The sequence below is a fragment of the Fundulus heteroclitus genome, chromosome 18 (assembly GCF_011125445.2).
Source record: "Fundulus heteroclitus isolate FHET01 chromosome 18, MU-UCD_Fhet_4.1, whole genome shotgun sequence".
Classification (NCBI taxonomy): domain Eukaryota; kingdom Metazoa; phylum Chordata; class Actinopteri; order Cyprinodontiformes; family Fundulidae; genus Fundulus; species Fundulus heteroclitus.
The window spans coordinates 37,297,576-37,321,371 of NC_046378.1; the positions used below are offsets into that span (position 1 = coordinate 37,297,576).

The window sequence follows — 23,796 nt, forward strand, 5'->3', positions numbered from 1 at the left end:
TTCATGGAAACACAAAACTCCAAACAACGACACACACTACTGATGCTCACTTATCTCATGAACTTACACGCGACTAGTCTCCAGTGTTAACCTTTGCTTATATGCGTCTCGTCATATTTTTGCTTTTTGTGCCGAGGTTTTTGATATCTCAAATTGTATCCTTTTAATGGGATAAAGTGTGATATATGTGTTTTTTCCTCTCCCTTCCTATTGTCGCTCCTATCTTTCCACAGAGTCAAGGGCAGTGCCTCGTGGGCACCGTGTAGGCAGGGTCCTGGGCAGGTTGGAGGAATGCGCCTAACGGCTGCGCCGAAATGGCTACGCCAAAATGGCTGCACTGAAATGGCTGTGTTCTTTGGCAACACAAGGCCTCAGTCAATCGTTCCCCCAAAATGTTTGTGATGTATGTGATGAATGGTTGCACTGGAACTGTAGTTTTGATAACAATACAAATTGTAGTTGACAATAAAGATTGATGGATTGATTGATTGATTGATTGATTGATTGATTGATTCATTCATTCATTCATTCATTCATTCATTCATTCATTAGGGAAAAAAACATAAAGTTCAGATTTAACTTTTCGGACTGGCATTCTTAATCCACGACTGCATCTACTGAGCTCATGTTTAGAAACGATTCAGTAGAACAGCTGAAGCGCTTCGGACACAGATGCTACATGTGCAGAAAAGAATATAGCTGCAGATGTAAAATGTTCAAATAGAAATAGACCCAAATGGCAGGAATAGCTGCGCTCTGCTTTTTTTTAGCAACTAAAACTATCTGTGGTCCCATTATGGTCTGATTGTGAAACAAAGAAAGATGCCCTCAAACTCCTCAGAAACTCTTGACTTGAAGAAGCTCAAAACGACCACAAGCCACACTGCTATGTCATTTGTGCTTGTACTGTGTCTCCATTGTGTTTTTTTTGCAGATGTGCATTCTTTCCTGTTCTTTGTTGTTGTTCTCTAGGATGTCTCTTTGCATCTGATTTGCCCTCTTTCACTGTCCTAATTTACGTTTTTCACATGTTTGTTTCCATTTAGTATCTCTTTCTGAGATTTCTTGCAAATGAGAATATGTAAGCACAACTTTATGTCGCTCATTAGCATCAAAACAGTGTCCTTGAGTGAGGCATCTCAAGTTTTATTCTCTTCTCTGATCTCTTTGAGAGGCGCTGGGGTGTGTCTACCTTGTCAATCACTAATAAGTGTTAGTGATTGGCTGCGTGGAAGGCTGGTTCTCGCCCAGATAACTCAATCCAGCCATACTAATCATAAACAACAGGTTTGTTTAAAGAACCCAATTAGCCGGATCACGATTAACCGGATGAAACCATCTTGGATGTGTCATTTGATCTCGGATGTTTTAAGCAACGTACGAAGAATGGACCCCAGCAGCCTGCTAACGTGGAAGCCAGTAAGAGAAGCTGCACTTTTATTAAAACAAATTAAATAAGAAAAGAGGCAAAGCAAAACAAAATTACAAAACCAAAATAATGAAAAAGATAAGAGAAGCAAAAAATATTAATAAAATTGACAAATAAAGGTATTGATGTTTTCTATTAAATAAACAAAGTACCTCAAAAAATGTGAATAAATAAACTTTATAAACCTAAAGCTAATAAAGTATATTTGATAAATAAATAAATATTATAGAGCCTTTTTCAGCTCGCTGGAGGCAAACCAACGAACAGCGGATGCAAAGTTTTATCTCCATAATTTATTTCTCACATGGACAATGTTAAATAACCGTGACACATCACAAAGCTCGTCAGCTTCTGCTTTAATGGCACACACAGAAGGTATTCCAACAACATCATCAAGCAGAGAGTATGCAAAAATAAAAACCTTACAACATTTCACAGAACCCATTCCAAACAAGTGTCATTGCAGTCGGGACCCGGCGATTTTTATGACAAACTGACGATGAAACCACAACATGGGAACTTCTCTGCTTCCGTAAAACCCGCCGGCTGATCCGGAATCATATGAGCCTAAAGGCAGCGCCTAAAAAAAAACAACAACATTTTCTTTCTTTTTCTTTTAATTGGCAAAAATTTGGACAATGTAAACAGATGCATAATGGAGAAGTCATCAATGTGAAAACAAACGGTACATAAAACGCCTGACAGTAATGGAAAATAGAACTGTTTCAAAGTTTTACAAAAGGCTATTTTGACTCTGCAGAAGCTGTTGTGTTGCAAATATTATAGGCCACCTTGTGCTTAGTCCCCCATAGTAACAAACATCCTTCAAGAAGGAGAAATATCTGTAAAATCATAAAAGTAGATAGTAAAAAAGACCCTTACTTTGTTTATTTTTTGTAATCTTTACGGTCAACAGCCTCCTCTATGTCTCCAATTCTACTTTTACTTCTCTGGTACAACTTTTCAAGGCGTCTAGGACTTTTATCCACCAGTAATTTGCTCTTTGACACATCTTCTCTCGGTAAGACAACGTGTTTCATCAGTCCGCCAAACCTGAACGACCCCATCAATCCCACATATGTTAGACATCTGACGCTGGATTTCATGTGCAGTTTAGTACATTAAAGGTAGAAAAGACGGCATAAGTTTGTTTGGAAGGTGTATTTTGAAGATGTAAACACTATGAGGTAAATTATATTTTCTTTCAACATCATCTCAGTAAAAATCTTAACTGTTAAAAGGTTTAGTAATTGAGATTTGATATTTCATGATTATCGAAAACATCACCAGACAGCAAAAGTTTATATATATATATATACATACATATACATATATATATATATATATATATATATATACATATATATATATATATATATATATATATATATACATACATACATACATACATACATATATATATATATATATATATATATATATATATATATATATATACATACATACATATACATATATATATATATATATATACATACATACATACATACATACATATACATATATATATATATATATATATATATATATATATATATATATATATACATACATATATATAGATATATATATATATATATATATATATATATATATATATATATATATATATATATATATACACATACATACATACATATATATATATATCCCTTAATAAAACACCAGCCTAGTTGATAATCTTCACTCTCTCAGCGACTGTTTAGACTTCCATGCAAATTGCAAAATTCTGCAACTGAATTTATTGCACAGTATTACAGTCTGGTATTTGACTTTTTACTTAAAAATGAGGACTGTACGTGTGCTGAAGCCCCCCAGGGAGTGATGTGGCTGGCCAGTGCAATCCATTAGTTAAATAAAAAATAAATAAATAAAGGAAGATCATGTCTTGTGTGCCTGCGTGTTATGAAGTGCCTCACCCAAAAATTCATTACGGTAACACATGATGACAACAAAGCTTCTCGGTCCTTGACGCTTAGTGCTCGACTGCAGTGATGTGATGTATTTTGTAAATAGTTACTCTTAAAAAAAAATTGTGAGGCACTGTGAAGTAAAATAGAGGGTTTATTTTTTCTGTAATTTGCTTGATTTTGCTTAAATTAATTTATAATTTTATAAATATTTTCCACAAATAATTGTTGTTGTTTAGCAGGTAAAAATATGTATATTCAAACATTAGTTTCACTTTTGAGAACTTGATTTTGAGAAACGCAACTATGTGGTTTGACAGAAAATAATCAGGAAGTTGCTGCTGCCCGCTTCCTCCACAATTACAACAGAGAAACCTTTTTTTTCTCCATTATATTTACATGTTGACACTAAAACATTGCAGTCATAGAGGACAACTCTCACGAGATTTGCTTCAACAAATGTTCAAAATACTTCCTCTATTACTGACAAATAAGATCCATTAAATTAGATTATTAAATTATGACCCACTCCCCGGAAAACAGTAGAAATAAATAATGCATTAACACTGAATTTATCAGTTACTTTTTAAAACTTAAAGGTTATGGACCAAGAACTTTCATGTTGTTTTCCTAGATCTTGGGGCTACTTTACTAGAACCTACAGGTTACTTTCCTGAATTTAGAAGTTTCATTTAAAACCATGAGGATGCTTACAGTAAATTAGAGATTTACCGGTAGACATTAATAATAATAATCTTTATTCCGAATCAGAATCAGAAATACTTTAATAATCCCAGAGGGAAATTACAGATTATTTTGCAACATACATTCCAGTGAAATTTGTCCTCGGCACTTTAGCATAACCCGTCACTCAGGGAGCAGTGGGCTGCCACTGTGCAGAATCCAGGAAGCATCCTGAGGCTAAGGGTCTTGCTCAAGGACTCAGTGGTAATCTGTGGGATTTGAACCCGGGAATTTGCAATCTTTCCAGGACACTAGCGTCAGGCCACCATTACAAGTTCATTACAAGTTACTTAACAAGATGCTTTATGAAAGCTAAGCATTGATTTCCTGGAACTTGCAGGTAGCTGTCCAGAACCTAGAGGTTACTTTCTGGAAATTAAATGTTTTTTTCCCCAAAACTACATTTGGAACATGAAGGTTTCTCACAGGAAGTCAGAGACTTTGTTCAGACATGACAGGTTACGCTCAGAGCTTAAATGATATTTTCCTTAAACGTGGAGGTTTCTGTCCTGGAAGTAACAGCATACTTTTCAGCTCTTAGAACTTACCTTCTGGAACTTGCTGGTTACTTTCAGCTCAGCACTGGAGCCCAGAACATAAGAGGTAAATTTTGTAAATATACATTTTTTTCCCCTCAAAACTAAGAGTTTATTGATGTGAAACTGAACGACTACTCTCCCAGAATATTGAGGGTGCTTTATGCAACCTCTTATCTTATAAGATATTGCAGGGAACTTTGAGGGACAGGGCTATATTTGGAGATGATTCTAATATTTTCAGGAATTTCGAGGTTACTTTGTGTGACCTACAAGGTGCTTTCTAGGAACATACTCTAACTGAATTCTCCACCCCCAAAAGAGGGTTCCATTATAGTAGATTTTTATCGGATAATGCTGTATCAAAACTTAAAGAGTCTGTCCCCTTCTTAATATCCTCAGTATTGCAGAAATGCCCTGTAGATGGCAGCATTGCTGTTTCTTCCCATTCACAAATCGATACCTTTGCTAACAATGTGACTTCCTCATTGCGTTCTGCATTAGACAATGTAGCTCCCTTGAAAAAGAAGGTGATTATTCACAGGAAGCTGGCTCCTTGGTTTAATTCAGAGCTGCGTTCCTTGAAGCACAATGTTAGGAAATTGGAGAGAAAATGGCGCTCTACACACCAAGAGGAATCCTACTTAATCTGGAGGGACAGACTATTGTTGTATAACAAGACCCTCCGCAGAGTTAGAGTAGCATATTTTTCATCATTAATTGAAGAGAATAAAAATAATCCTAGATTTCTCTTTAGTACAGTTGCCAAACTTACCCAGAGCCACAGCTCTGTTGATCCATCCATTCCCTTAGCTCTTAGTAGTAATGATTTTATGGGATTCTTCATAAATAAAATTGATGCCATTAAAAATAAAATAATTGGCATCCTCCCAAACATGATTACCTCGTCCTCAGTAAGTGAGGCAGCATTGGAGGAATCTTTAGAATCTGCGCAGTGTTTGAACTGTTTAGAAGCAGTAGAGCTTTCTGAGCTATCTAAAATTTTAGCTTCATCTAAACCTTCTACCTGTATGTTAGACCCAATCCCAACCAAGTTGTTTAAGGAGATATTCCCTTTGATCAGTGGCACTATTTTAGACATGATTAATCTATCCTTAGTAAATGGATATGTACCACAGGTTTTGAAAGTAGCTGTTATTAAACCTTTACTTAAGAAACCTTCTCTTGATCAAGATGAGTTAGTAAATTACAGACCTATATCTAATCTTCTTTTTTTTATCTAAAATTCTTGAGAAAGTAGTTGCTAATCAACTTTGTGAACATTTACAAAGTAATGACCTACTTGAGGAGTTTCAGTCAGGCTTCAGAGCTCATCATAGCACTGAAACAGCTCTGGTGAAGGTCACTAATGATATTCTCATGGCCTCAGATAATGGACTTGTGTCTATACTTGTCCTGTTAGATCTCAGTGCTGCGTTTGATACAGTTGATCACAATATTCTCCTACAAAGACTTGAACATACTGTAGGGATTAAGGGGAAAGCATTAGGCTGGTTTAAATCTTATCTGTCAGACAGATTCCAATTTGTTCATGTTAATAATAAATCTTCCTCAAACTCTAGGGTCACCTGTGGAGTACCACAGGGTTCAGTCCTTGGACCAATTCTCTTTACTATATATATGCTTCCGATTGGCAAAATTATCAGACAGCATGGGATTAATTTCCACTGTTATGCTGATGATACTCAGCTATATTTATCCATAAATCCTGATGAATCCAATCAATTACTTCGACTGCAGTCATGTCTTGATGACATCAAAAGCTGGATGACTTTAAATTTCCTGCATCTAAATTCTGACAAGACCGAAGTTTTAATCTTTGGGCCAGAGTCCTCAAAAAATAAACTTCTTAACCAATCACTTAATCTGGGTGGCATTAACCTGGCCTCTGGTAATAAAGTAAAAAATCTTGGTGTTATTTTTGACCAAGACATGTCATTTAAATCCCATATTAAACAGGTTTCCAGAGTTTCCTTTTTTCACCTCCGGAATATCGCCAAAATTAGAAACATTCTGTCCAGGAGTGATGCTGAAAAACTGGTCCATGCATTTGTTACTTCAAGGCTGGACTATTGTAATTCTTTACTATCAGGAAGTCCACAAAATGCAGTTCAAAGCCTTCAGCTGATCCAAAATGCTGCAGCAAGAGTTCTGATGAAAATCAACAAGAGGGATCATATTTCTCCAATTTTAGCTTCCCTTCATTGGCTTCCTGTTAAATCAAGAATAGAATTTAAAATTCTTCTTCTAACGTATAAAGCCCTTAATAATCAAGCTCCATCATATATCAGAGCTCTGATTACCCCGTATGTTCCTAACAGAGCACTTCGCTCTCAGACTGCAGGTCTGCTGGTGGTTCCTAGAGTCTCTAAAAGTAGAATGGGAGGCAGATCCTTTAGCTATCAGGCTCCTCTCCTGTGGAACCAACTCCCAGTTTTGGTCCGTGAGGCAGACACCCTATCTACTTTTAAGACTAGGCTTAAAACTTTTCTTTTTGACAAGAATTATAACTAGTGACTCATGTTACTCTCAGCTACCTTTATAGTTTTACTGCTATAGGCTTAGGTTACTGGAGTATATCAGGATCTAATTTTCTCACTATATTGAGTTCTACTGTTCTTCAATTATGCATTATGTGTTGTCATTTCTGCTTTAACCTTCTGTTCTCTCTCTTTTCTCTTCATAGTAGGTACACCTGGTCTGGCGTTCTGTTAACTTTGACATCATCCAGAGAAGACGACTCACCTGCTACTACCATCTAATGTAGAACAGATTACTAGATCAATGTGTGCTTCTGTGCTTTTTTGTTTCTCTTGTTGTGTCTCTGTTCTGTCTTCTGTAACCCCAGTCGGTCGAGGCAGATGACCGTTCATACTGAGCCCGGTTCTGCCGGAGGTTTTTTTTTCCCGTTAATGGGTGGTTTTTCTTCCCACTGTCGCTTCATGTTTGCTCAGTATGAGGGATTGCAGCAAAGCCATGTACAATGCAGATGACTCTTCCTGTGGCTCTACGGTTCCCCAGGAGTGAATGCTGCTTGTCGGGACTTTGATGCAATCAACTGGTTTCCTTATATAGGAAATTTTTGACCAATCTGTATAATCTGACCCAATCTGTATAATATGATTGAACTTGACTTTGTAAAGTGCCTTGAGATGACATGTTTCATGATTTGGCGCTATATAAATAAAATTGAATTGAATTGAATTGAATTGAAATTGAACATTAAGGTGAGCCAAGGTTCAAGTGAGAGCTGGAGATGTACCCAGTAAGTACCAGAAAAATACATTTTAACTTCCAAACACAAATTTATGCAAAGAAACCAATTTGTTACAGAACGTAACCTTTCCAGTCCGATGAAAGAAACATTTAAATTCCAAGAAAGTAACCTCAAAGACAGATAATAAAATATGGACTGTGATAGTTCTTGGCACCAAATATTCCTTGTAGCTCATACTTACCCAAAGGTCGTGCTGTTTATATTCTCCCCTGGGACTGCAAGAATTTAAATAAAATCTGGTGTGATATCTCTTATTCTGAATATGCAGAATTAATCATGATGAACAACTGGAGAACGTTTTCAGCATCACCACTGGCCTGACCATCTGCCAGCCTGTGTTGCATTAGCATAAAAGTAATGAGCTTTACAGACCAACCAGGGCAGGGACCTTAGATCAGATTCTAAAAAACGATCACAGCTATGCCTTAATGAGCGCAGTAAGATCATTTTTTAATTGGCTGTCAGGCCGCGGTTTCAAAATTAGATGTTAGGTTTACATGGTCTGTTCAAACAGGTTAGCCACAAATGATGCTAGGTTGGTTTAGCTGAAATCTGAGGTTGTTTTTGAAAGGTACTGGAGATTCTGCGGCACAGACGGAGTTTGCATGCAAAACGCTGCCCTTGGTGCTTCAGCAAAGAGTAAAGATGCTTGGCTACAACACATGGAAGAGGCACGGCTTTTACCACTCTGTGGTAAACATGCTTCTTTCAGATACGAATCACCGTTTGCTGCTGTGGTTCAGTTCCCACCGCTGATGTGTCTAATTTCAAGCACATGCATTAAAAAAAAAACAGTGGATGCAAATAATGATACCTTATTCTGGATAATGTTACAGGAATGAAGTGTTTGAGCAAATTAAAACATTTTACAATTTGTCCTGGATATCTGAGTGAACATGGATTTATTTGTAGCACAATGGTTGTTTTAGAAAAGAACAAAATGTGGCTTGTGATCCAAAACATAAGACACTTCTCTAAACTCTTTCGATAACACAGTCTAGAAGATGAGGTACATCATAAGGCTATTTTCTTATGAATAATAATGTAAGGATGAGGACGTTTCCACGATAATAACTTATTCAAATGAGCAAACCTCAGGAATCCATGCAGCAAAGGAATCCACACTTGGAAGATTTGTGTTCAACTTAAAGGCATCTTGTGACCAAATCCTGACCAAGTGAGAAAAAAACTATAATAAAAACCTATTCGATTTCAGCAATCTGCGTTAACCTTTTGGTCCTCTCAGATAAAATCCACTGGATGGACATCTACTTTCCCGTCATGCTTATACCTTTAATAAACCATATTCTGATCTGCCTCTGCACTTTCAGACTAATGATAAAATAATTCATAGCACAGGTTGCAATGTTGGTTTCAAGGTTGATTTCAGTCAGAAAAAAAAAGTAAAACTAAAAGTCTGGGCACCAAAATGTCAAGGCGGATTGAAAAGTTGTAGCCCTACTTTAAAACTAAATCTTACCCCAAATTTTTTCTTTTTCTAAATAATCAAAGATAATCTGGTTGCAGAAGCAAGAACACGCTTGATGTAGGACATGGGCTGTCGCCTGGAGCCACTTCCGGGTCAGATGTCACTCGTTACGCATGTGCAAACAGGCTGACGGCTGACAGCAGCAGCTTTAGGTGTTGCGTACTGTACGCCCAGTTCACATAAATCCCGTTTTTGGCTTTTTAGTGGAAACCTGGTCACCACGCATCAACAGCCACTCAACACATCTGACTTCCACCAGTCGTTGCCAAAGAAATCCGCTGCCAGACTTGTGACGATCTCCTGCTTTGCAGAGCTTGGACGGTTTTAGCCAGTTGTGGTTTCCCAGAATTCACTTTTTAACAGCCAGGATAGTCATCTGTAGACATTCCTCCTTCATAGCCAACAGCTCAGTCTTGTAGCTGCTAGGCTTTCCCCCATCGACATACACACAGGATGGCCTTTTGGTCGAAAGAGGTGTCTCCATGGTGACCGAGCCAGCGTTGAGTATGTCCGCATGCGACGGTGAGGATGAGGAGCGCCTCTTACATGCTGAAGACATTATAGCCGACAGGGCCCGGCTGACATCGTGCCTGGCACCCTCGTTGACAAAACAGTACAAAATGGGGTCAGCTACGCAGTTGAGGCTAGTCAGCGCCAGTGCTACGTGGTAGGCAGCAAACAGGGTCTCCTCTGAGCGACAGTCACAAGGCTGATTGAGATACATGATGCTGCGCACCAGGAGGAGCGTGTGGTACGGTCCGAAGCACAGCAAGACGATGAGGATGAGACTCAGGGCCAGTCTCTGGATCTTGGCTTTCTCCTGACGCTCCGTTGAGACGTTGCATCGCACCGCTGCCAGTATGCCTCTGTAGGCGACCAACATTGCTGTCCACGGTGTTAGGAAGCCGAAAAACGTCCTGTAGAGGTTCATTCCAGCCACCCAGTCCTGCATGGGATACTTCTCGAAGCAGAAGGTGTGATTGAAGCGATCCTGGAAGAGCTCGTCGTGGAAGAGCGGGGCAGAGTTGGCTACGATTTCAATGATCCAGACGACGGCGCTGACGCAAACGGCTGCAGGGGGAAGAGAAGGGAGAATTAGACGCCGCTGCAGGTTCTGCTGCTCCTTCATGCAGGTACATTACTCAATACCCACGGTCAGTGGATGTAGTAACGACACAATCCGATCTCTCAAGTTCTTTACAAAAAACAACCTGGTTTAAGATTAGATTAGATTAGATTCAACTTTATCGTCATTACACAGGTACAGGTACAACCAGGTTCTATAGAGTTTAACGCTACCTCAGGTGCACAGAAACACTCAGAATATGTCACACTTTTATTGGCTAATGGAGGAAAAAAAAGGTGTAATGGAAGGGTTGTCTGTGAAAAGACTGAAGCCCTTTGATTTAACAGTTTATATAATTATGTTTGGCGGCCATAACTTTCAATAGTTGTCTTCTGTTTGACTTTATCCATCTCTCACACCGTTTTGGGGTAACGGCCAACTCTTCTTTGCAATTTTCTAAATGTCCAACACTGGATTTCAGGTTGAAGTCTGGATTTTCACCGGGCCGTTGCAGCACTCAGATTTTTTTTTCTTCCCTGACATTCTGCTGTAGATTTAGTGTGCTTGTATGTTCTGGATCGTGGTCTTTTGATGACCCAATTCTGGCCAAACTCAGACCAACGGCTCCACATTTGACTATGGGATACCGCGGTATAGAGAGTATTGCTACTGTAAGCTGTCTTGGTCCAGTAGCAGCAAAAACAGCCCGAATCATCAGCCCTGCACCATCATGCTTGTTGGTATGAGGTGTCCGTGTTGATGTACTTATTGCAGAATTAGCTTTAATAAACCAAGTTTCAGCACACAAACAAGAAGCTAGGCTGCAAATAATGACATGTTGCTGTTGGTTATGGACAAACATTATTATCATCATTGTAGTTAATTTAAATGCAGCTTTCCGAACCCTTTCTCTCCTTCAAACCTTTAAAACTAACTTCATTCTTTTTCTATTAACTTCAACATGGGGCCTTTCAAGTCTGAGAATTGTGAATTGTGTTACAATTACTCTGTGCATTGCGTGACCTCGGTGTCGATTGGTTTGGATCAGGAGCTGTTTCTAAATTGATTTATTTTTTTTACCTGTGAGGAATCTCACTCTTTAGAATGGATAATTTAACATTGTTTAGAAATGGCCTTTAAACCCTTCCCAGATTGTTTAACAGCAGCAATTCCTTCTCTAATTGCTGTCGTCTGTGCAGCTTGGCATTGACACTCAACTGTATGCTCCATTTCTGCTTTTAGGGGTCTTCGCAGTGATGATCAGAAGATCAGTGGCATTTTATTGGAAGGTAAACCTTTTTCCTTGTTAAACCCGATGAAAGCATTGATGCATTTCCTCTTTGTGTAATATATACTGACAGAGTGGAAAACCGTGTTGACCAAGGCTTCTGTGGAAGAGGGAGGCTCCCACGATGAAAATAAGAGCAGTGCTTCTCATTAATAAAACTATAACGGATGCTTTTAGTCCAGATTTAAACTAACCAAGAGTTTCTGTGCGTCTCAGGTTTTCAGGGAGTTTCCTCCAGAGCAGAGGAGCAAAGACGCTCCTCTTGTTTAGTTCTGGTCCTGGGAACAATCACCACGCATGTTTTAGGTAACCTGAGGGGTCTACATGGTTCTGACCAGCAACTTGGACATTTATTTAGGTCCAACCCCTTTCTGAGCCTCATCGACCATCTTAGAATGTCCCGTTTTATCATTTTCCAAACAGCGAGCCGGGGCAGTTATTTAAGGACCGGCGTCACGTGATCCATCTTCCTGCCGTTGGTCAGGAAGCCCGGCAGCTCAATTTTGATCTAACCTACAAAAATGAAAGAATGCACCAGTTTTTTTTCTCTGTCCTACATTAACAGGAGACCTAGTCTAGTCAGGTGGCGTATTAAGGTGGTAGAAGGCTTGTTTAGTGATTTACTTTATCTAAATGTTAAAGCTAAGGTCTGAGTCCATGATGCCGTCATCTGTGTTTGCTCTGATTCATCGTTTCTAAATGACAGAGAGATTCTAAACCAGTTTCAAAGAGTGCCAGAAACGCCCCAGATTATGTAAATGTTTGAGACATGTCACGGAGCCCCCTAGGCAACATGGGATATTTTATTAAATTTTTGTATTCCCTCACAATAACCTAGCATACGGTTCATGCGGCATAATGAGTACTAAAAGTATTTCTGCTACAGTATGAGGTTCAGTTTAAAAATGCAAATATCTTTAAAGAGCCTCAGTGAAAACATGTTTATACATTTCTTCACTCTTTGGTGCTGAGAACTGACTGAAATTAGATTTATTAACTGCGTCTTCATGTTTGTTTGTGTACGGTTGAGATGGGACTGTGTATGAGAACAACCCTTAATTAGCCAGACAACACAAACAAGACACAAAACTGTCAGATGACTTTATTACCCAGAGAAAATTATTCAAAAACAGTCCAAATAGATTCAAGTATCTTTTCTGTCTTTTCTTCTTACAGAAAATTTATGTTTGTCTTAGAAGGGATGGAAAGAGATGGAAAGCCAATGTTTGACCTGTTTAGCTTTTTTACATTTTGCACATACCTTTGTGGTGCATTTGTATCCTAAAGAAATTATATAAAACCTCAGATATTTCACTAACTAGATATTAACATACATGGTAATGTATGTTAATATCTAGTTAGTGATATTAAATATCCCATGTCCCCTAGGGGGCGCCGTAACATGCTTTGTCCGTGCATTGATTGTGTTTTTTCTTGCTGTTCTCTTTGCTATGCCGTGTTCTCTAACTTCTACCCAGAGTTTTTTCCCCTTCTTGTCATGTTATACATCCACCTTGTCCTACTTTGCTAACAGCCATGGCTACATGCTTACTCCCCTTGACATGCTCTATATAGCGAAACATTAATTTTTCTTTCTCTGCAGCCTTGGTTTTATTGAGTTTTGTTATCCTCGCTCCTCTCTGTCTTGCATTTTGAATTTTCTGTATTACCTGCTGCTGCAGTTCTTTCTGCTTAAACTGGATTCCCTTTCCTTGACTTCCTCGCAAGTGCTAAATTATTTAGATTTATGAATCGCTGTCAACACAGCTGAGATATTTCTACTCTTGGGCTTCATTAATAAACTTTGTTTAAGACCCAAGTCACTGGCAAAGTCAGAACTCATGCCTGTGGCAGACATCCTGTCAAAGCAGATATTTTTAATCCTTCTCACATGAAAGGGAGATTTCTTTTTTATAAACTGAATTTCCTATCTGGATTCAGAATGGTACATTTAGAAATAGAAAAAAATATATATATTTTTTTTTTCCCCCACCGTTGCTACATTTGGGGAGTCAAATGTCATAAAAGGTAGCAAAAGATGTCAGATTTGAAAAAAATGTATCTCCATTCTCGTAGAAGGAGTTGTCTTAAAAATAGACTCTTCCATTCACACGTGACAAACGATGTAAGAACCGAACAATTTTCACCGGGTTGCCTTCAGGGGTTCTTACCTGTCTTGATTCTTCGAACCTTAACAAAGCGCATGGGGTACGCCACAGCCAGGTAGCGGTCCAGCGATATGCAGCACAGGAAGGCGATGCTGACGTAGATGTTTGTGTAGAAGATGAAGCCGAACAGCTTGCAGCTCTCTTGCCCGTGAATCCAGTCATCGTGCTGCAGGAAGTAGTCGATCCACAGAGGAAGGGTGATAATGTAGAGGAGGTCAGCCACCGACAGGTTGATCAGGTAGATGCCGAGCTCGTTGCGCTGACGTACCTGAAGGAACGCGAGGAACAATTATGAAGGTGGAAGTTAGAATAAAAAAATGGCGGTTGGATAATAATGTCTTAAAAAACTATTTTTTTTACATAAGCTTCTAAAAATGTTTGTGTGTGTTAATATTGTGACACAGCCTTTATTTTACAGTGGATGAACTGGAAACGGGGCTGAGAGAAAGAGGCAAGACATTCAGCAAAGGTCCACCAGCCAGCAGTCAAACCTGGGACGGCTGATCTTTAGCTTTACCAAAATTCATGGAGAAATTTTATATAAAAGTCCAGGATAACCTTAATTAGCCGTTTTGGCACCATGTATGCCTTTTGAAATTTCAAAATTTTTTTCTTAGGTTCTTTTTCTCCACTTTTATCTCACCAAAGATAGTTATTTCATCTGGCAGTTGTTCTTTGGGGGGGGGGGGGGGGGGGGGGGGTGTTACAACGGATTACAGGTGGCGTGTGCAAATTTTGACTTTAACACAGATTATGACGGTAAAACAGCAAAACGAGATGAAATGTATGTTTTTGGCTTCATGTAATGAACCTTCTTTTTCCTCTTCTTCGGCTGCTGGTCCAGGGAGTTTCACATGGTGATACTTAGACTGTTGGACAGAGCGGAGTTCGGGCTTTTATTTTCAAAAGCCTGCTTGTTTCTTTTGGATTGTGTTGCATTGCTGGGTGTTTTTCCAGGTATGTATCTTTTTTTCTTTTCTTCATTTAGCTGCTTAGCGTTAAAATTGGGTTGGGTTTAGGGAAATATACATAAATAAATATTTGCCTTTATAGTTCCACAGAGGAAAAATTTGTCTCCTAAGGAACAGCGTGCTGCCGACACTGAGTGGCGCACAGCTCCCCGTGCGCCACTCAGTGGCCAAAGGTCTTGCTCAGGGGCCCAGAGAGACAGAGAGTTTAGAACCAACGACCTTTGTGACCTCTCCAAGACGCTCCCCAACCACCAGGCAGCAACTACGGGTAGAAATATTGTTTCATTTAGACGAGCCTTTTCTCAATAGGTGGATATGTAATATGCATATAGTGGTTATTGTTTAGCAAGTGTTTGGGGTTAAAGCCCCGACCGGGGCGCTTGGGCTAAAGATTGTGTCAGAAGTGGGTCAAAGAAGAATATCCAAGGGTTCCACTTATTTTTAAATAGCTTACATGCTAAGACTGAAGAGTAAAGCTTCTGAAAAGCAACAATCAGGGTGAGTACCAGATAACTCTCTCTCTCAATCACTTTCTGTTTTTAAAGCCAGACTTAAGACGCACCTCTTCCGAATCCAACATGATACATTTTTTGTTCTTTATCATTTTTATTTTACTGCCTAGTTTTATTGTTTGTTTTGATATTGCTTGTTTTTCTGTCTTAATTAATTATGTTTTATTTCTCTCTTTGTACGGTTGACCTTGTGTTCTCTTAAAGGCGCCCTGAAGTAAAACAAATTATTATTATTATTATTATTATTATTATTATTACCCTAACACCGTGAAAAATTACAACTTCTCTTAACTCAATGTTTTTCCATCAGGATTTTAGACTGATTATTGTGTTTCGTGTCTGTCTTGTTTCATGTTACAAAGCTCGGCTGCTCATGTTGAAAGGTGGTGATTTATTAAATAATGAAACACGGCTTACAGAGTGACAGGGAAACTGAAATCAGGAACACGACAACGACGAGACCAGAGGTCCGTTCTTCGTACGTTGCTTAAAACATCCGAGATCAAATGACACATCCAAGATGATTTCATCCGGCTAATCATCATCCGGCTAATTGGGTTCTTCCAACACACCTGTTGTTTAAGATTAGTATGGCTGGATTGAGTTATCTGAGACAACTGCGTGTTCATGCGTTTGTTTAAAGGGGAAATGTATCGATAGTAGAAACAATGATCAGCAGCGCTGCTATTGGCTGTTCAGCATGGCCAAAGAACGCCCACAGTTTTTCTCCCAAGCAGAACAAGAGCTTTTAATGGAAGGTTATGCCGAATCTGAGTCATTAATTAAAACGACAGGGAACACCTCAAAGTCTGCTAAAGACAAGAGAGAAGGCTGGCAAAAAGTAGCAGACAAATTAATGCGTAAATACTGTCCATGGTAGATGTTTCTATCACTTTCTACAGTATTAATTTTTGCATTTTAATAATTTGATATTTACTTCGTTCTTTAATATCAGAGCCTCCACGGGACCCACTAGAACATGGGAACAAGTAAAAGTGAAACACAAGAATATTCTACAAAATGGTAGCCTTTAATAATTACACTTTATTTTAAAAAGCCACTTCTTATGTCAAGAGATCCAAATTTCGGTGTCATTCCTTAGACACTGGAAGTAAAAGACGCGTGCAAACTGGGAATTTTAACAAAAAAAAATCTTCATCCATAAAAAAATGAAAATTTTCCTTTTCCAAGTCATCCACAGTTTACACGGTAAAACTGTATTGCTCCGTGTCTAGATAATCCATCCATAGTTTTTTCTAATACAATATATGGCTCGACAGGAAGCAAGCCTTTAAAAGTAAAACTAAACTTCACAAAAAAATGGCCTAAACAAATCTTACCGAATATGATAAAAATAAAAAGCAAACCATCATACAAATAACTTAAATATTTTCTATTTATGGCTCTAACACCACTTTTCCTCTTTTTTAAAGCCATTGATAAATGATGTTTGTCTGTTTATAACAGCTACCAAGAAAAATCTCTCTACAATTACATTGTCGCGCTGTGCTAAAGGGTCCTGTCTATTGCGCAATACGCGATTAATTCGAAAAGCTCTAAAACTATTCTTGCACCTTCCGCAACAGGTTGCTGTCATAAAAATGGACATGGATACGACAGACTTCCCTATCTCCTCCGCTTATAAAGCTGCAATCTAATCCTGTTTACATGAAATAAGCCTGCTCGTGAGCAGGTTTAAGCTGGCGCACATGTTGCTATGACAACAAGTCCAGGAAGTCTTTCGAAGAACCAAGATCATGCCAAATCGTCAACAATCAAATCCAGCTAACTGAGTTAGCGACGTACGAAGAACGGACCCCAGAGCAGAGTGGCAGCATTGATGAGGACAATGTTTGTGACATAGCTGGCTGGACTTGTAGGGGAGGAGGAAGGAAGAGCAGGTGGAGAAATTAAACACAGGTGAATTGAGTGAGGCAATTAGGCCACAGGAGAAGGGGGACAGTGGACTGTCAGGTGTAGGGGAATAATAGAATCTAACAGGGAACAAGAGAATGGCCAGACATGGGAATAAACCTAACTAAACTAAGAGGGAGCAGATCTAACAGAACTGCAGATATAATAAAGAACAGAAGCTAACTAAAATCTGAATCTAACAGTACAAGAATGCACCATAAATACGGAAGAGAAACTAAACTAATGGCAGAAAAGGAATCTAATGGACAAACAATACCAAAAATGCAACACATAAATAGGCTGCAGGATCCCTCAAGAGCTGCAATAAGTAATCACACCCCTGGGGATCCTGACATTGCCAACTTAACCTAGAAAAAAAGGCCACAGGAAAAACCTAAGTACACCAGTTGTATAAAAAAAAACATGTAGAATGACCTCAAGCTACGAAAACCACTTGTTTTGACCCAGTCTTCTATACATCTTGGCTTCAGTTCATTCAGATTTCTGAAATTGTCTTTTTGCACTACTCTCTTAAGCTGACAGCACAGCATTTCCACCAGGTTATCTGGCCTTTGACTAGGCCACTGCAGCACCTACGTTAGATTTGCTGTATGTTGTACGGTTTAGAGACAGTGGCACTGAAGAAGAGACTGGAGGCAGAACTGGAGGAGGCAGAGGTGAAGATATTGAGGTAGATGGTGTGAGAGAAGAACATGCAGAAGATGGGGATAGATGGAAACCACTGACTCACTGTGGAAACCCCTGAGAGGGAAAAGCCCAAAGAAGAGGAAAAAGATTCACTGCCGTATTTGGGATCACTGTTCTGTTGATGACCCGGATTGGGCCAATCTTCAGCTAACAGCCTCACATTTAATTCTTAGATACTTTCATAGACAGGGGATGGTATACTAAATGACTGTCAGGTGTTGATGCAGAAAAACCAGCCCAAATTACCACGGTTCCCCCACCATGCATGGCACCTGCTATGAGGTGTTCATGCTGCGTTTGGTTTTTTCAAATCATGATGCCTTAAAGAATGGGTAAACATCTTTTCTCATGTGGAGAAAGAACATTGTTCCAAGAGCCTTGAGGCTTAATGACATAATACTTTGCAAACGCAGGTTGTGCTGCCATGTTGATTTTAGAGAGAAAATATGCTCCCCTGCTTGTCCCATCTGAAATATCCATTCTTAATCAGTTATCTGGTTCTGCTGGAGGTTCTCCTCCCTGTTAAAGGGGAGTTTTCCTCTCCACTGTCGCTTCATGCATGCTCAGTATGAGGGATTGCTGCAAAACCATCAACAATGCAGACGACTGTCCACTGTGGCTCTACGCTCTTTCAGGAGGAGTGAATGCTGCTTGGAGAGACTTGATGCAACCAAGACTTTTGCACAGCATGACAAACATTATGGCCACACATCTCTTCTTGAACTTCATTTAATTTTGTTTCAGTCTGTGGGAGCTTAACTTTGAACTAATGTTCATGCAGGCCGAACTTCCGCAAACTCAAAAAAGCATTTAATTTCGGTTCATCAGTTCCAACACAATGATCACGATGAAGTTTACGTCCCTTCGAGTTTCTAAATTAAGTTAAGACTGACAACGATCCTCTAAATGTTACCGACCACTGAGGCAGGTTTGTGAAGAGCATTTTTGGGACAGTTGCACGATGATCATCTTGTGACGCATTTCTGCCCTCGCAACCAGCCTCGCACAAGGTCATAAATTTATCCCAGATGCTGAAATTGAAGACAAACAATAATCTGAATGAATAAAAGCCAATAAGAGTCGTTCCGGGCGCTGCCAAAGCAAACTGACAGTCTGTGGGAAATAAAATGTTTGATGCAATATGGGGAAATATCCCCGGGGCTCTGATTATATCTAGCAGGCAGCGTGTTACGTGGAAATTGGATGTAGCTGAAGGGCATCAGAGCACGTAACTCTTCAGTGAGCCTTGTCTGTGTTTGAGCCCTTTACTGTTTTTAGTGCCCACTTCCTGTGGGTTGACGTCTGTCTGTCAGGTGGCTTTCCGGACCTCACTGGGGATGCCAGCGATGCTGTTCTTCCTATTTATAGTGCAGTGTGAAAAGTGTAGTCAACTTCCTGTTAAAAATAATTAAAGAAATGCTTTGAATCCAAGCTGCATCTATTGGACAGCAGGGGGCGACTCGTGAGGCTGCAAAGTAAATTAGACAGACAGGGAAAAATGTGCCTTACTTACTTAATTTATGGCATTTTTATGGCAAAATCATGCATAAAAGTGCTTGAAATAAGGCTGGTATACCAACAGTCCTTTGATCCAGAAATCAGCTGCATCGCTAATTTAATTTAAATGAATTTTCCCACAGACTCAGTCAATTCTTCCAATCAGAGCAACAAGCAAACCCTAAACCGGGGTATAACAATAAATACATTTCAAACAGAATATTGAAGCAATGCCCACAACAGCTGGAGTGCTCTAATAACTTGAATGAAAAGAAATTATATCTAATTTTACCAACTTTTAAAACTTTAATCACTGGTTGGTGGACTTTTCTATTTTCTTAAAAGAGTAGTGTTGAAAAACATTCAGCTCCAACAAACTGTAATAAGCCTAAATAAAATCTAACTGCCTTCAGTTTCATAACTGATTGTTTGAGAAAGTTCTCGATTAGTTAAATATCCGATAAGTGAAACCACATTGTTGAAAATTCAAATAACGGAAAGCTAGTCTGCTCTTTGGAAACAGTGTTTGTAATTAATGATCAAACCTTTGCTTACCAAATGGATATTTGATCATTCATTCCAAGCCTTAAGATGGTTTGTTGAAGTTTTACACGACTTAAAGGGGCCATATCAAGCTTTACAGTTATTCCTTTTCACATTGAAAGGATTCAGTTGCGGTCTGTATAAAGTGAAACTGCAATGCTTTGGTGTGAATTCCTATTTAATTCCCCCCCACGTTTCCCGTGTTATGAGGCTGGTCTAAGAGCAACTCGTTTTGGTGCCGTCTCTTTAAATCTAAAGGAGGCAGAGCATTCGACTCCGCCCCGTTCAGTAATTTCTGTAGGTTGATGGAGACCAGTGTATGAACAACCGACGGCTTTTCCGCTTGTAGCCTCAACATCCTTCAGTTCATAAAACAAAATTGCACAAAATAATTAAAACGGCGGATTCGCAAGACTGAATCCACCATTTTAAACAAGGTTGATCTTGTTTAGCAGTTCCACAGCAAACACTGCCAAGTAATAGTTCATAAAACGTAACAGAAAACAGATAAAACTGACCAGCTTGAAGAAATGCGACCCAAAAAGAATACGAAGATATCTACGCAGCTCTGGGACAGATTAAATTCTAATGTAATGCACTCCTAGACACTACAAGTACACAACAACGTAGATTTATGAGCTTAAAAAGTGGATTTTGCATTATGTGTCTCCTTTAGGTGAGGTTAAGCTCCTGATAATGCCTAAAGCTGGAATACAAAAAGGCGTTTACAGTAGTGTCGCTTCATGCTTGCTTAGTATGAGGGATTGCAGCAAAGCCATGTACAATGCAGACAACTCTCCCTGTGGCTCTACGGTTCCCCAGGAGTGAATGCTGCTTGTCGGGACTTTGATGCAATCAACTGGTTTCCTTATATAGGAAATTTTGACCAATCTGTATAATCTGACCCAATCTGAATAATATGATTGAACTTGACTTTGTAAAGTGCCTTGAGATGACATGTTTCATGAATTGGCGCTATATAAATAAAATTGAATTGAATTGAATAGTGCATTTCTGGTTGACAGTAGTGTCTTCAAGTGGAGGAGTTTAAGTATCATGAGATCAACAGTTAGGTCGCTGCAGCCGTTGCAGTAAAGCGTACAATCAACCCATTGTGGTGAAGAAAGAGCTGAGCCAAAAGGCAAAGCTCTGCGTTTCTACCCTCACCTATTGTCAGGAAATTTGGGTCGTGACCAGAGGAAAAACATCCCGGATACAAGCAGTGTAAATTAGCTTCATCTGCAGGGTGGCCTTAGGTCGGGGGGCTCAGCCATCTGGAAGATGCTGAGAGTAGAGCTTTAGGCCTGACCCACCAGGAGGAGGCCTAAGGGTCACCCCGGGACACACTAGAGAGACCATGTCTCGCGTCTGGCCTGGGAACATCTGGGCTCCTCGCTGCAAAACAAAAACTAAAAATAACTCAAATTTTCTTAAAATTAGTGTATTTGTCCTTGATTTGAGCATGCAAATAAGATGATCTGGCAATGGAATAAGATTTTTGCACTTAAAATGGGAACAACTCATCTCCATCACCTTATTTCAAGTGCAGGAAATCTAATTATCTTATTTTAGATGTCAAAATACTCATTTCACTGGCAGATCATCTTATTTACCTGCTCAGATCAAGGACAAATACAGTAAGTTCAAGAAAATGTGACTTATTTTTAATTCAGTTTTTGCAGTGAGCTCCCAGAGGAGCTGGAGAAGAGCTCTGGGGAAAGGGAAGTGTGGGCGTCCATGCTGAGGCTGCTGCCCCAGTGACCCGCACCCTGAGAGGCGGCAGATGACGAGTAGGGGTAGTGAAAAGGTGCATGCGTGTGTGTGTGTGTGTGTGTGTGTGTGTGTGTGTGTGTAAGCCTCACCTGCATGTACGCAGCCCACAGGGCCATGCAGTTGGTCGGTAGCCCCAGGATGATGACTATGATGTAGAGTGTGGGCTGGAAGAACTGGTCCACCTTACTGTCCACATCACAGAAGGAGATGTTGCACATTTTCCTCTGTGAAACTCTTTTTGTCGTGTTCATTTGTGTTCAGCTCCTTTCAACTCGTGGCTTCTGTCCCCTGTGAAGTTTCACTGTATGCCTCCTCTGGCGGCCCGACGGCGACATGCCGACTCCGATTTCCCGCTCAGCTCCTGGGCCGCAGTCGAACGAGGAGCGATCGTAGAAAACAGAGGCCGTACATCCGGGAATTTTCATGATTCCGCTTTTGTAAACACAGTCCTTCTCGCCTGGAGGCCTTCGCCCGTCATAATCCTCTCTCACGCTTCAGAGCCGGCCCCCGTGTCCCTCTTTGTGAAGAGAAGAAGAGAAGAAGAAGAAAGGAGCGGGACTGAAAATGTGGTGGGATGAAAGCTGCTTTATCGACCCGGTGCCAGGCCTCCTGTACTGAGACTAGACCTCATCAATCTTTTAGATATTAGAGTTCTGCCAGGTTCTGCTGTTAGGGGGAGAACATCAGTGTGTGTTTGGTCGCGCCCCAAGGTCCTGATGACACATGAAACCCCGGAGGGAGGATCGTATCAAAAGACAGGGATGACTTTACAGACGATCAGCATTCTGACGATGACGCCCCATCCATTCACTCGCCTGCAAACCTGCAACAGAGATGCAGAGAAACCCTTAAATTACTACAAGTTAAGAGTGAAACAACAACAATGGTTGATAAAATGATGACTGCATGTTGGCCTCAGGAGAGCCATTTCATTTGTTTCATGTCTGCGTGAAAAAAGTGCAGAAATTTCACTGCCGGTGTGCAAACTTATCCACAAGGATTCAATCATCTAAACGAACATCCTAATAATTGAAACTAAATCCTGGAAAACATTTAGAGAAGCAATTTCTCAAGCTTAATTAAGCACCTGCAGTATTTTAGTGTTTTGATTACCATAACTGCAAATTACTTTAAAGGTATACTATGCAACCGGGGTTGATTTTCCAGCGAGGCTCCCCCCAGAGGGCGAAAGTAAAAGTGCACTGTCATAAAGATGCTCAGCTGTTCTGGTTTCTCCGTCAAGCCAGGCGCGGTTGTTTTGAGCTTAGCAGACAGGCGAACGCAACGAAAAGTGGAAAAAACGGCAGTACAAACAATGACTAACACAGTGAAAGTATGAACATCAGGGTTTCCCGCATCTGTATTTTGGCGAGGCGGCTTCCTGGCCAAACTCATGCTGCCGCCTCGCCAACATTCAACAAAAAAATAAATAAAAATAAAATAATAATAATAATAATAATAATATAATAATAATAATAAAAAACTCGATATGCTTGCATGTTTATTTGACGTTAACACGCGGTTCTTTGTTGCTTTCGCGCGTGCATATAGTAAATGGCAGGGAAAAAACACATGGAGTTCTCGCCGTAAAGCAAGACCGACTCTCGCGATGCACAAGACTTCTGAGCCTGTGAGTGCGGGCCGAGGGCTCCTGCTATTGCAAGTACGGTATTTCCCCCACAGACCACCAGGGCGGCCGAGAAAACCTTTGTTCGACCTGAAATGACTCATTTAATCATCCAAAACGGTATGGAACACATTAATTAACTGAAAAATGTTGCATAGTATGCCTTTAAAATACTTTACGTAAGTTTGTAATAACCATTGTTAAAAACTCAAGCAAGCAGATGCATCACAAAAGGCTTTATCCTCAGCTTACAATGAAAATAATAAAACTCTTTCCGACTCCTTTTTGGTTGCACAGGCTTG

At 39.8% G+C, this 23,796-nt stretch overlaps 1 protein-coding gene across 2 annotated transcripts in view; it reads right to left on the bottom strand.

Annotated features, from left to right (window-relative positions):
• Positions 1 to 8,596: 8,596 nt before the first annotated feature.
• gpr4 (G protein-coupled receptor 4) overlaps positions 8,597 to 23,796 on the bottom strand; it is a 74,587-nt gene continuing 59,387 nt past the window's right edge. For both annotated transcript variants that reach the window (XM_036150096.1, XM_036150097.1), the window contains 3 exons: positions 21,957 to 22,690; positions 13,953 to 14,217; positions 8,597 to 10,498 (listed from right to left, as the gene is read on the bottom strand). In XM_036150096.1, coding sequence (XP_036005989.1) covers positions 9,777 to 10,498; positions 13,953 to 14,217; positions 21,957 to 22,118 — 1,149 coding nt within the window. In that variant the 5' untranslated portion in view covers positions 22,119 to 22,690 and the 3' untranslated portion in view covers positions 8,597 to 9,776. The remainder of the gene's footprint in view (positions 10,499 to 13,952; positions 14,218 to 21,956; positions 22,691 to 23,796) is intronic.